Source organism: Trichosurus vulpecula, chromosome 7 (assembly GCF_011100635.1).
Source record: "Trichosurus vulpecula isolate mTriVul1 chromosome 7, mTriVul1.pri, whole genome shotgun sequence".
Taxonomy (NCBI): Eukaryota; Metazoa; Chordata; class Mammalia; order Diprotodontia; family Phalangeridae; genus Trichosurus; species Trichosurus vulpecula.
Genome location: NC_050579.1, coordinates 110,905,981 through 110,919,686, shown reverse-complemented (window position 1 = coordinate 110,919,686; position 13,706 = coordinate 110,905,981). Strand labels below are relative to the sequence as shown.

The 13,706-nt window shown below is 38.9% G+C and overlaps 1 protein-coding gene across 1 annotated transcript in view; it reads left to right on the top strand.

Annotated features, from left to right (window-relative positions):
• The window catches only part of RAB32 (RAB32, member RAS oncogene family), a 42,171-nt gene extending 30,153 nt beyond the window's left edge, over positions 1-12,018 (top strand). The window contains exons 2-3 of the mRNA XM_036765841.1: positions 8,239-8,516; positions 11,307-12,018. Coding sequence (XP_036621736.1) covers positions 8,239-8,516; positions 11,307-11,453 — 425 coding nt within the window. The 3' untranslated portion in view covers positions 11,454-12,018. The remainder of the gene's footprint in view (positions 1-8,238; positions 8,517-11,306) is intronic.
• Positions 12,019-13,706: the final 1,688 nt, after the last annotated feature.

Genomic DNA, 13,706 nt, shown 5'->3' with positions numbered 1-13,706 from the left:
TTATTTTTCTGTCCAGTGACACCAGCCTCCTTACTTTTAACATAAGACAGTCTATCTTTCCACTCTAGGCATTTTCACCTGCCATGTCTGGAAAGCTCTCACCTTCCTCATCTCTATCTTTTGGCTTCCCTGACTTCCTTCAGATCCCAGCTAAAATCTTACCTTCTATATACAGGAAACCTTTCCCAACCTCCCTTGATTCTGGGGCCTTCCCTCCAGTGATTATTTCCTGTTTATCCTATTTGTAGCTTGTTTGTATGTGGTTATTTGCATGTTGCCTTCCCGTTGGACTGTGAGCATCTTGAGAGCAGGGACTATCTTTTTACCTTTCTTTGTGTCCCCAGCACTTAGCATGTTGCCTGGTACATAGTAGGTGCTTAATAAATGTTTTTTTTAAACTGGCTAGATAATCTGAATTTAGTACAAATACCTCTTTCCTCCTTTCCTTTGACTTTTTTTCTTTTAAACTATAGCTCTTAGCCTGTTTTGATGAAATAGAGCATAGCAGATGCGTTACTGTTAGCTTTTGTTTAGAAAAGTCAGTCTTTCTTGCGCCATAAGCCTCCCCCCTCCCTCCACCTTTGGAGAGAAACTATTTGGCACTTGAGTTGGAAGTAGGACTACAAGTTCTTGATTCCTGGCTCAGGTACTCCCAATTCTGCTCAAGTGCCTTCCTTTTCTAGGTGGCACAGTAGATATAAATTGGGCCCGTTTTTAGGAAGACATGAGTTCAAATCCAACTTCAGACACTTACTACCTGGGTGATCCGGGCAAGTCAGATTATCTCTGTTAGTCTCAGTTTCCTCACCTGTAAAATGAGGCTCATAATAGCATCTACCTCCCAAGGTGGTTGTAAGGATCAATGTGATATGTGATAATCTTTGTGAAGCACTTAGCCCAGTGCCCAGCACACAGTAGGTGGTACATAAATGTTAGCTATTATCATTTTTTATTAAAGCCTCTTGATTACTGACTTAGAAACTCCTGGGTCTGCCTAAGTGCATTCCTTTTCTAGGTAGTACAGTAGTTAGAATGCTGGGCCTGCGATCAGGAAGACTTAAATTCAAATGTGGCCTCAGGTATGTAGTAGTTGTGTGACCCTGGGCAAGTCACTTAACCACTGTCTCAGTTTCCTCAGCTATAAGATGGGAATCGTAACAGCACCCACCTTACAGAGTTGTGAGAATCATTGTAAGGCACCGTAGCACAATGCCTGGCACATAGTAGGCTCTGTATTAATGCTTATTTCTTCCCTTTCCTCTCCTCCCCCTGCCCCCAATTTGATCTTTACAATAACCCTGCGAGTCCAGTGCTATAATTTATCTGCCTTTTACAGATGAAGAACCTGAGACTGGAATAGTGTCTGAAGCAGAATCCAAATTCTGGTCTTCTGACTCAAGTCCACCGCTCTCTATTTCTGTATTCTAAGGGGATTACCACTGAAAACAAACAATCAGCATCTATAATTCATGGTGAAAATTGCTCTACTTCAAACATAATCCATATTAAAAGATTACTTTTTGCCAGTTGACTCTACCATCCTCTTCTCAACAAGGCATTAGTTATCAAATCTGTACCATATTAGCTGTTTGCTGTACGGTTCTAACCTTCAACTTCTCTGACACCTTGTGCAGTACATATGTGCATTTCACACACACACACACCACCCCCCCACACACAATGCCTTTATGGCAGAGTTTATAAATTCTATTTGTATAAATGTCATCTTGGACTTAATTGAAATAAGTTCGTAGGCCTGGAAGGGATCTTGGTGGTTTAGTCCAAACCTTTCATTTCATAGATGAGGAAACTCACCCAAAAAGATTAAGGCCGCAGGTAATAGCACAGCCAGGATGGGAATCCCACTCCAGGAAACAGTAGCTCCCTCCCTCCCTTTTCCCCAGACTCACAGAGGTTGGGACATTTTATGCCCACCATCTTTTACCTGGTGCTGCTGTCAGTCAGAGTGCCCTGCTTAACTCAGTGGAATTTTTTAAGCATTACGTACAAGGACTGTGCTATGCCCTGATGGATTACAAGGAAAGGCAAAATACAGTCTGTGCTTTCAAAGTTTATAGTCTAATAGGGGAGTAGGGATCCATACACCAGTAATCGATCCCAGGGAGAGCAACGTACAGAAGATGGGTCCAGGCAAAGTGCTGGGAAATTTGAGGGGAGAAAGCACCCCTTTGTTTTGAGATGGAGAAGAAATAATGTTAAGGAAATGTGTTCCAGAGGACACATGCTGAAATGTGCTATACACATTGTAATGAGTTTTATTTTTCTTGCTGCCTCAGTGAATGGGGGAGGGAAAGAATTCAGAACGGAAAATAAAATTGAATCACAAATTTAAAAAAAGATCATGGAGAATCGGACAAATACCATAGGACTAGACAATGACAAATGTCCCCATGTGCCTAAAATGGAATGGAATTCCTGAAATGGAATCAAACTATAAACCAGTGAGCTAGACTTCAATCCCTGGCAGTATTCTACAACATTATTAAAGAGATAGTGAATTTTTTAAATGTAAAGATGTGTTTAATTAGGTGGGATCCAATCTGAGTTTTAAAGCAAAGAAGGGACTTCAACAGCCCCAGGTCAGTAGTATTCTAGTTATTAATGGTCTATTCTAGCTGTGGGGAATGACTTGAGCAGAGATTAGGAGATGTTTGGTTGAGACTCAGGACAGAAAGTAGTCCAGGCTGGGGGGAATACAGAATGTATGAAGGGGAGTAGCATTGGTCAAGGTTGGATAGATGGGTTGGAGCAGGATTCTGGAGGTCTAAAATTAGGAGTTTACTCTTTATTCATTAGGCAATAGGGAGCTATCAGAGGTTAATGATTAGAGGAATAAATGATTAGAGGAAACACTAGGAAAATTACTCTCAATGGTTGCCTATTTTTACTAAATATACTAAGCAATATCTACCAGACTCAAAATCATCCTTTAATGAAAACACCAACCGTATCAATGAAACCATTTGCTTTCACTTGTGAACTGTTCTAAAGTAACTGATTTGCTAATGATCGGTGGATATTTTTAAAGAACTGAGGAAAGTAGAGTCTAGAAAAGAGAATTGGGGAGCAGGGGGAGGCAGAGTGGTGGTGACAGCCATTGATAGTTACGTAAAGACTTTTTTATCTAACCCCCAAGTGCAGACTGAGGAGCTATAGGTATATAGGGTATTTTATTGTCAGGAAAGCTGAGCTTGGACTCAGAGGACAAAGTATAAATCCTGGCTCTGCTACTGACCATGGTATAACTTATTCTCTCTCTGCCTTGGCTATCTCACCTCTAAAATATCAAAAGAAAGTGTAGCAATTTAATTTTAAGAAGGCATATTTTTGAAGACATACATTTAGAAAAATTATTGCCACTTATTAAACTGGTAACCAGTTGCTGACTCTAATGTTAATCATTCATAACTGATAATAAAGTTGCATTCTCTATAACCACTTTGCCAGTGAATATGAGAGTATCAAGTATAAACGTTTCTAAATTCTCTTCCATTCCACCTCCCAGTATCTCAGCTTTTCAATCCCAACTGCCACCACCCTAGTAGAGTCTCTCATTACCACCCATTTTACAGATGAGGAAACTGAGGCACATGGAGATTAAGTGACTTCCATAAGAGTCACACAGTTAGTACCTACCTGTCTGAGGCAAGATTTGAACTCAGTTCTTCCTAACACTAGGTCCACATGCCACCTAGATTTTTCAAATTTCTCTCACTAACCACTTCTATATGGGCTTTACTCTCCAACTAAAAATCTAACCTTTTCTCCCATACTGTCAACTGTTTATAGGTTTTCCCCCCTTCATGCTGTTCCAAATCCTACCCATCCTTCAAAGCTGAATTTAACTCCTACATCCTTCAGGAACCAATTTATAATCTCAGTCCAAAATCTTCTTCCCATCCTCTTACTTTTCGTGGTGTTTCGTGCCTACCATGTCATCTTTTTTTAACCGTGCATGACATAACCAGTAAGCTCAATGAAGGCAGGACCTATATCATAATTATCTTTCTTTCTCTGCCATTACCTAAAACAGTATTTTACCCTTATTAGGTGATGGTTGTATGGCTTCGATAATCTGTTTAAAAGCCTCTGTATGAAGGCTGATTATGTGATTTACTAAAGGTATGAGAGGGTAGTCAATGAATATAGCCTTAATAGCTTTGGATACCTTCTGTGCTCCATGTTTATCCCTTTTCCCTAGATTCTTTTATCGTGTCTCTCTCAAATTAAATGGCTAAACCAAAGGTGAATCTTTTGTATAGCTAATATTTTTACATGGTGTCTCAGCGAGGCAAGTTTAAGTCTCATTCTTTTCTTTGATAGAGGTTCCAAAATAAAGCCCAATAATGAAGCTAGTAGGGAGGGCCTTTTCAAAAGAGAATGGAAGTGAATACCAACAAGACCATCTTTGCGAAGCAGTCAAGTTGCTTTTGATCTGAGGGCTGTGTTCTGTGTCAAGCTCCGCATACACTGTGGGTGCATATTAAATGTTAATGGAAAATGGAATGATGCCACCGTTTTTAAATGTCAGCATATGTAGAGAAATCACACACTAAACAGTTGGTTGCCCAGATTTAAGTTAGTAATAAAATATGAACATGAAAATGAGACCATACTCATGTATCGGGATTAGACATATTTGACCAGTTACTGTAATAGGTTTGGCTCTGACTGTGGCAAGCAGAGCTTCAAATGATCCTGGAAGGAGGGACTTGTCAAGGTAATCAGCCATCTTAGCTTGATCGGTATTTTCCCCCTTTTCTCCTATTGCACTATGAAATACTTTTAAGAGTATTAAAGTTATGTAGAGGTTTATAAATTTGGAGCATTTATGAATTTTGAAATTGCTAACAGCCCAGGGTCAAGCTTTATTATCCTTTTGCTTTGTTTTGTTTTAAGGCAGTCAGGGTTAAGTGATTTGCCTAGGGTCACACAACTAATCTGTAATTTGGTCTGAGGCTGAATTTGAACTCAGATCCTCCTGATGATAGGGCCAGTGCTCTGTTCATTTCACCACCCAGCTGCCCCTTTATTCACATCTTAATTTTGCATTGGTCTTGCTCTTCCATCATCTTCAACACCTGTTTATTGTCCTAGCCTGCTTAATTTATAAAATGTGTGGCACTGAGATCCAGATGTTCAGTTAAAGATGTAACGCTTGATAGCCAGTTCGCCTGGATGATTGTTAAGGAATCTGAGCTGCTTTGATACTTTTAAGTTTTTGAAGGCAATATTTTCCTAAGGCCCTGTGGACAGTGTGTTTTAGACCAGTGGTTCTTACCTTTTTTTGTATCATGGACCCTTTTGGCAGTCTGAAGTCTGTGGACTTCTTCTGAGAATAATTGTAAGTGCATAAATACATAGGATTACAGTTCTTAAATAAGTAGGATCACAAAGGAAACCAATTATAATAAATGCAGTTATGAAAATATTTTTTAAAAACAAGGTCATAGACCCCAGGTTAAGGACCCCAGATTTAGACCATGCACAGTATTGGCATTAAGTTTAAATCCATAAGATAACATTCTCTAATAGAGAAGGAAGAAAACAAACATTTATTGACAGCCTACTTTGTGCCAGGCCCTGAGCTTACAAATTTCATCTCATTTGAGAGACAGGGGTTCTTATTTGCATTTTACAGTTGAGAAAACTGAGGCATGCAAATGTTAAGAGACTTGACCAGGGTAACTAATACAGCTAGTAATGTCTGAGGCAAGATTTGAATTTACATTTTCCAGATTCCAGGTCCCAGAACTCTTGGCACTGCCACTAGAGAAATCACTTGGTTGAGAGTTACCCTGGGCTCAAACTATGATCTTACTACCAGTTAAGTGACTTGGGTAACTTAACTTTCCTTTCCTCTAAAAGAAGACCACTCTTTATCTCAGAGTAAAGATCATGTGAGGTAATTGATAGGAAAGATATTCAAAGCACTGTTTAAAAAAATCGAGGTCTTTGTTTATTATGCTGTAGGTGCTACAGAACTTTTGCCCCTCTGGGTAATGCTTTTTTTTTTACTGTATGACAGACTCTTACTGCTTAAAGAGACTCTGCAGTGAATCACTTTGAAATGCAAATATAGCTCCCTAATATATGCTTTTCACCTCAACTTCTACAGTAAAAGAGCAGCTATGCCATAAGAAAACCAAATACACAAAACCTCAGGAGGCCTGGGCCGAGATGAGAAGGGACGATGACTAAAGAATATGGGGTAGAAGGGGAGAAATCTTATCTTTTTTTTCCTTTCACAATTTCCTTCTCTAATCTTCTGGCAAGCTTTATCATTCTCTTACTTTTATCATCTTTCTGAAACATCCATTCGGTGCTGTTATTGGAGCTCCTGGTCCTCTTGCCTCTTAATCTCAGAAAAGGCAGTTCTCCTTTGCAGTCGTCCCCAGCATTGTGTAGGGCGTGTATGATTTGAATCTTCTGGTTCCATGTGCTCAGATTAGATTAGATAGCTAGAAGGGATTAGGGATGGCACCTACAGCACCTAACATTTATTTTATATTTGTGTATGTGTACATATGCATATATGCTTTTATCCTCACAACAAACCTAGGAGGTAAGGGTTGTTATTTTAATTCCCATTTTACATTTAAGGAAACTGAGGCATGCAGCAGTTAAGTGACTTATCATATGGTTAGTAAGTGTCTGAGGCAGGATTCAAACTCGGGTCTTCCTGACTTAAGGCCCAATGTTCTATCTGCTGTACCACCAGTGCTTATGGAATCACAAATATATATTTAAGTACAGTATGTGGTATGGTAGGTCTGAGTTGTTATTCAGTTGTTTTTCAGTCGTGTCCCACTCCTCATGACCCCATTTGGGGTTTTCTTGGCAGATATTGGAGTGGTTTGCCATTTCCTTCTCCAGCTCATTTTACAGATGAGGAAACTGAGGCAAACAGGGTTGAGTGACTTGCCCAGGGTCACAGAGCTAGTAAGTGTCTGAGCCCAGATTTGAACTCAGAAAGATGAGTCTTCCTGACTCTAGGCCTAGCATTCTGTGCTATCTAGCTTCCCTAGGCTTCTTTAAAATCCTGTCTTCTACATGAAACCTTCCCCAACCCCTCTTAATTCCAGTGCCTTCCCTCTATTAATTATTTCCTATTTCTCCTATTTACAGCTTGCTTTGAATACACTGTTTGCATGTTTTTCTCCCCCATTAGATTGTAAACCCCTTGAGGGTAGGGATTGTCTTTAGCCTCTTTTTGTTTTGCCCTCACTTAGCACAGGGTCAGGCTCTTATAGGTGCTTGATAAATCTGATTCATTGATTGATACTATGTGGTAGGCACTGTGCAGGAGATACAGAGACACAACTGAATTCATCCCTGACCCTGAGAAGCTTATGTTCCAATGGGGGAAATCTTTTTAATGGCTATCTAGTATAAAATATCAACTCAGCCTATCATCCAAAAGTGTCATCAATCTGGCTTTTACCTACCTTTGCAAACTTATTTTGTATTATTCCCCTTTACTTACTGAGGCAACCAGCTGGTTCAGTAGATAGAATGCTGGGCCTGAATTAAATTTTGATGTCAGACACTTACTAGTTGTATGACCCTGGACAAGTCATTTAACCTTTAACCTATAAAATAAGAATAATGATAGCACCTACTTTGCAGGGTTGTTGTGAGGATCAGATGAGATATCTGTAAAGTGTTTAGCACGGTGTCAGGCACACAGTAGGCATTATCTGTTTCCCCTACTGTACATTCTAGCCTGACTAGTCTGCTGTTGCCTACTCCTGGCATCCTTATTTCCCACCTCCATCTAACTCTTTGCTTCACGGACAGTTTCCCATGACTAGAATGAGTCCCATGCCTCTTAGAATCCGTAGGAATTCAGGGCCCAGGTGCTGCCTCCTGTGGAAGTCTTTGCTCAATTTTCTTCCCAGCCTTCCTGAGCTCCACATTCTATCACCACCCACCCTTCCATTCCCCGGCAGTTATTACTGCTCTCTTCCTTTTCAGAGTACCTAGCATTTCTTATCTATGTACATGTTTTTATCCTCCCAGGAGAATATAGGCTTCTTAAAAGGCAAGGATTGTTTCAATTTTTATTTTGATGTGCCTAGAACAAAGCCTTGGGTATATGAGATACTCCATAAATGTTTGTTTGATTTGAATATCTTAAAAAAAAAAACAGACATTTGATTCGTGGATTTATTTTTTGTTCATCCTGAAGAGTCTTTCTTGTAAATGTATTTTCAGGTCAAGAACGGTTTGGCAACATGACAAGAGTATACTACAAAGAAGCCGTGGGCGCTTTTGTGGTCTTTGATATCTCAAGAGGGTCTACGTTTGAGGCAGTCCTCAAATGGAAAAATGATTTGGACAGTAAGGTACAGCTTCCAAATGGTGTCCCGATCCCTACGGTTCTCCTAGCCAATAAATGTGATCAGAACAAGGACAGTGGCCATAGCCCTTCTCAGATGGACCAGTTCTGCAAAGAAAATGGCTTTACAGGATGGTTTGAAACGTCTGCAAAGGTGAGAGCCTGGACCTTCATGGGGCTGTCAAGGAAAGAGAACTGATGAACTCTGAGTGCAGATTGAAGCCTACTTTTTCCACTTTCTTTATGTTTCTTGCTTTTTATTTTCATCTTTTTGCAGTAGGGCTATTATCGAAAAATATTTTGCATGACTTCACATGTCTAACCGATATTGTATTGCTTGTCTTCTCAATGGGTGGGGGTGGGAGGAAGAGAGAATTTAGAACTCAAATTTTTTTTGAAAATGAATATTAAAAATAAAATTTTAGAAACTATTAGAGCTATTCAGAAGCAGAAGCCAGATGGCTTGTAGAGAGAATACTTTTTTAGGTATAGATTTGCCTAGATAGCCTTTGGGGTCCCTTTGCTTTCTGAGATTCTGTAAACTCACAAATATGTATGATGCTTTCATAAAACCCACTGTTCTAACAAGTGGAGTAAAGGAGATCTATTCTGCTCAGCACGTGCTGCAGAATGGTTTTATTGACCAATTTTAGGTGGTAAGGCTATAATAAAATAATTCATCTCCATAGATTTCAGTTCCTTTTCTGAATAGAGACTTGATTAATAGAATCACTGGGCCCAAACATAAGTGTGAGGAATTTAGTCTTCATTTCTCCTGAAACTTCAGTGGTGGAAAACATAGAAAAGAGGAGTATCCATTGTCCATCTTGGAAGCTAGTTAAAAGGATATTATTACATCGGTTGTAGAAATTCATTATCGATGAATGATTTCTTTAGGATGGGAAGTTCGCGAATAATTGCCTTTAGAAATTCGTTTTTACTCTGTGAAGGTAATAGGTGTTTGAAATTCCAGATTTAATATGAGGTATATGTTATTGCAGAGGCAACACATGATTGCATTGAATTAAACATTTTGAAAGCATGTTTTCCAAGCATATTACCTAAGTCAAAACTATCCACTTCCTTGAAACTGAAGGAATGAGTAAAAATTGGTGCTGATGCTGTGAGAGGTGCCTCAGGATGAAAAGCATCACGACTGTTCTATACTACCCATTGTGTATCTAATGACAACTTATAAATCACGGAGGAGAATGTTGTGATAGCTGCTGGTTCCTTAGGATGTTTTTTAACAAAGCTCCACAGGTATCATCCTGTTCAAAATTAACTAATTTGTGCATGATACCGCAAAACAACAATCAGTACTAAGGGGAAAAAATAAGCGACTGTGTGTAGAACTCATTATGTGCTTCAGTGAAGAGACCATTGGAAATATTATCACCACCGGCTCACATCATATACTCAATGTTTGGGGCAAAAGGGGCCTGCCTCACAATCAAACATTTGTCTGAACTCTCTTAGGGGAGTGGGCAGCCAAGTGGTGCAGTGGCTAGAGAGGGTGCCAGGCCTGGAGTCAGGAAGACTCATCTTGCTGCGTTCAAATCTGACCTCAGACGCTTACTAGCTGTATGACTTTAACCTTGTTTGTCTCAGTCTCCTCAACCGTCAAATGAGCTGGAGAAGGAAATGGCAAACCTCTCCAGTATCTTTGCCAAGAAAACCTCCGAAATAGGGTCACAGACAGTTGGACACGACTGAAACAAGACTAGTAAGAGTGTGATGTTGATTTCTTTCAGATCATAGAGTTTAAGAGCTACAGTAGTGTGTGAATTTAATTGGGACAGACTATAGTTTGACATGGTTTCATTTTGTGATATCAACACTCATTCATATTCATGAGCTCCTACCAATGACTTGGAACATCTGATCTTGACCAGATGAAACCAGACTGGGCTTGTTTGCTCAATCTTTAGTTAGTCTTCTGTTAATTCATTGCTAAATTTTGTTTAGGGCTTTTTTTTTGTTATGTTTTTACCATAAGAATAGCTGTTATTCCAAAGACGTCAAAGTTTTAGCTCTTTAAAAAGTACATTTCAATGAATATTAGAGTATTTGTGGAGAACTCAAGAATTTCAGCCATCATTCAAGCCCACCATGAAGCAAGAGTCAGGGGCACAGAAGTACTAAGGAAAATAAGAGGGTTGGGGGGCCCGGGAAGGTCAAGAATTTACAAACTATTGTTGCAAAACAGAGTAAACCTCAGAAAACAAGATCTCCAGAGGTACCTGGTATGGTAGGGTTGTTAATGATTGATCTACAATGCAGCAGAGGCTTCTTGAAATGGGAAGTATTTCTTTTCTGGTTGCAAACTGAGAGTTAAAAGTAATTTATTAAGTTATGCAAAGAGGAAGCAGAAGATGTAAGATATGAATGCAAGCTTTGTCTCTATGTCACATGCCTTTCTTCCATACCACATTGCCTCTCTCAAGGACTTCAAGACACATAGGTAATATTTGAACTGGGAAAGCTGGAAAAAGGAAGATTGTCCTAAAGGTCCCAGAATAACATGAATGGGAAAATGTAATGAGTGTTTGGGGCCAGTGATAAAATGCATTTTACTATTAAAGGAGTATATATGTGTTTATATATATATATATATACATATATATATATATATACATATATAGTGTGTGTGTATATACATATATATGTATAGTATGTGTGTATGTGTGTGTGTGTTTTATTCTTCTTTTAAACTGTAAATTCCATGATGGCAGGATCATGTCTTAATAAAACTTGGTTTCTTCCTTAAGGGAACAGAGCTAGGTATTCTCTGTAGTAATCAGGTACTTAAGAAATGTTTAAAACAAGGAAAATTTCCTAGGATGCATCAAATCCTGTTCTTAAAATCATTTCTCTGAGTCTCCTGAAGAGCTTTAGTACTCTTTGGAAGATACAACATTGATTTTATTTTTCTTCATTTCAGGATAATATCAATATAGATGAAGCAGTTCGATTCTTGGTGGAGAATATTCTTGCAAACCATAAAAATTTTCCTAATGAAGATGACGTGGACAAAATAAAGCTGGACCAGGACACTTTGAGGGCAGAGAGTAAATCCCAGTGCTGTTAATGTTTCCCGTACTGCTTTTTTTGGTGTAAAATGATGGCTGACTTTATACCTTTCAAGACTTAAACTGAGACTGGATTCCAGATGAACTGCTGTATTGGAACTTTTCCTATGGATGGTTCTTTGAAATGGTGGTATCCTTGGGTGCCTGAATTTCTTGGTTGGAAATGGAACTTATATAAATTGTTCCATGCCTTGGGTCTAGAACATGTGTTCAAAGCTTGTCTTCTTTAAACAGTGTCAAAATGTTTATGCTTGGTTTTTTATTCCTTTTTTTTTTTTTAAATAAGAAGACAGTTCTTTCATGTTTGGAAAGACTTCCAGGTTGAATTATTTTATTAAGATTACTACTACAGAAGAAAACTTTACAGCCCTGACTTTGCTAACAGTTTTTATGTATAGCCTTTTTTTTCTTGAAGGATATTCTGGTAGTTTATTCCATTGATTTAGGCATTATAACTACCATTATTCACAGAAGGGGCCACTTTCCTTGTTTGACAGTGTTTGGGTTTTTTAAATGTATATATTCAAAAGTTTTGCATTCCATATTAAACCTTTTTAAGGTCTATAATTTTAACTTTGTGCTGGTGATTCTGTATTCAAGCTTCTTCTAATGTATTTAAGTATTCATTAATCCTTTAATCTGGGCTTGATCAGGAGAGACTTCCTAGGGATCTAGTCCTTTCCGGGGGATAACAACTTTGATAGTTAAGTTAGGCAGCCTTTTCTTCTTTACTCTCCTACATCGTGTGTGTGTGTGTGTGTGTGTGTGTGTGTGTGTGTGTGTGTGTGTGTGTGTGTGTAAAGCATCTAGAATTGAAAAGCCTCAAACTACTGTGGTTTTTGTTCTGTGTGTGTGTGTGTGTGTGTGTGTGTGTGTGTGTGTGTGTAAAGCATCTAGAATTGAAAAGCCTCAAACTACTGTGGTTTTTGTTCTGTGTATGTGAATAATTAGGAACAGAAGAAAAAAATGGCTTCTGCATTGTCTCAGTTTTCATGGGAAAAAGATTCAATTGTCAGAGGCCATGAAATGCCTTATAAATGTCTTATAGCTTTTGTCTGTCATTAGTACAACCTTAAGGTTCTTATTTAAGAAAATGAGCACAAACCAAAGACATTGAACTTTTTTAGGCCTGTGTCCATGATATACATTGATTCTCAAGTTAGCAGAATAGAAAAGAATACATTTGTACTTTCTGTCTACACTAGACAAGAAATGTGTTAGGAAGAGCTCTGAAGTGGGTATTAGCCAGTTTGAAATGTTGATAGTTACCTGAATAACTAAATGGCTTTAATCATTTATTAGATACAGTCACCCTGTATATTTATTGCTTCATGTGTGTATGTGTCCATCTGTCTAAGAAAGATTCGGCTTGACTACAGTAATGATACCAGCTTGGGAATCAAGTGACCTGTGATCTTTCTAGATCCTTACTTTATTCTTATCAATTTGAGCATTCTACTTTCCCTGTGCCTCAGTTTACCCTATATGAAAATGGCAGCAATCCTCCCAGAGTTTGAGGTTGGATTCACTTAATACTTGCTTTATAGTGTTTTTGTATGGTAGGCGAATACAGCAGAGTGTGTGGTAGGGTCCTTTCGGTCCTACAGCATTTAGAAATGTCTATGGTTTTTGAGTGTTTTCATTCTTTGAGGACTTCTTTTATGCAGGACCTTCTGGAGAGTATAGTGAATAAGATAAGGCCTTGTTCTTGCAGTGCCTAGTGTAAGTAGGGGAAGTAAGGCATGTAGGCACCTGGTTGGTGGAGTGGATAAAGTGCTGGACTTGGAACCAGGCTATACCTGAGTTCAAATCCTATATCAGATACTTACTGTGTGACCCCAGACAATTCATTTAACCTACATCTGCCTCAGTTTTTTTCCTTTGTAAAAAGATGATGATAGTAATAGCCCCTACTTACCATAGGTAAAGCACTTTGAAAACGTTAAAAAATTTTGTGTCACCGCTACCTGGGCAGCTAGATATCTCGACTCATCGGATAGAGCACTGGACCTGGAGTCAGGAAGATCTGGAGTTCAAATCCAACTTCAGACACTAGCTGTGTGACCTTTGGGTAAGTCACTGTAACCTCTGATCGCCTTCATCCGCTGGAGGAAGAAATGGCAAACCACTCCAGTATCTTTACCAAGAAAACCCCCATGGACAGTATGGTCTACGGGATCATGAAAAGTCAGACATGACTCAACGACTGAACAACAAATGCTAGCTATTAACTGTTATCATGGGCTATGCTA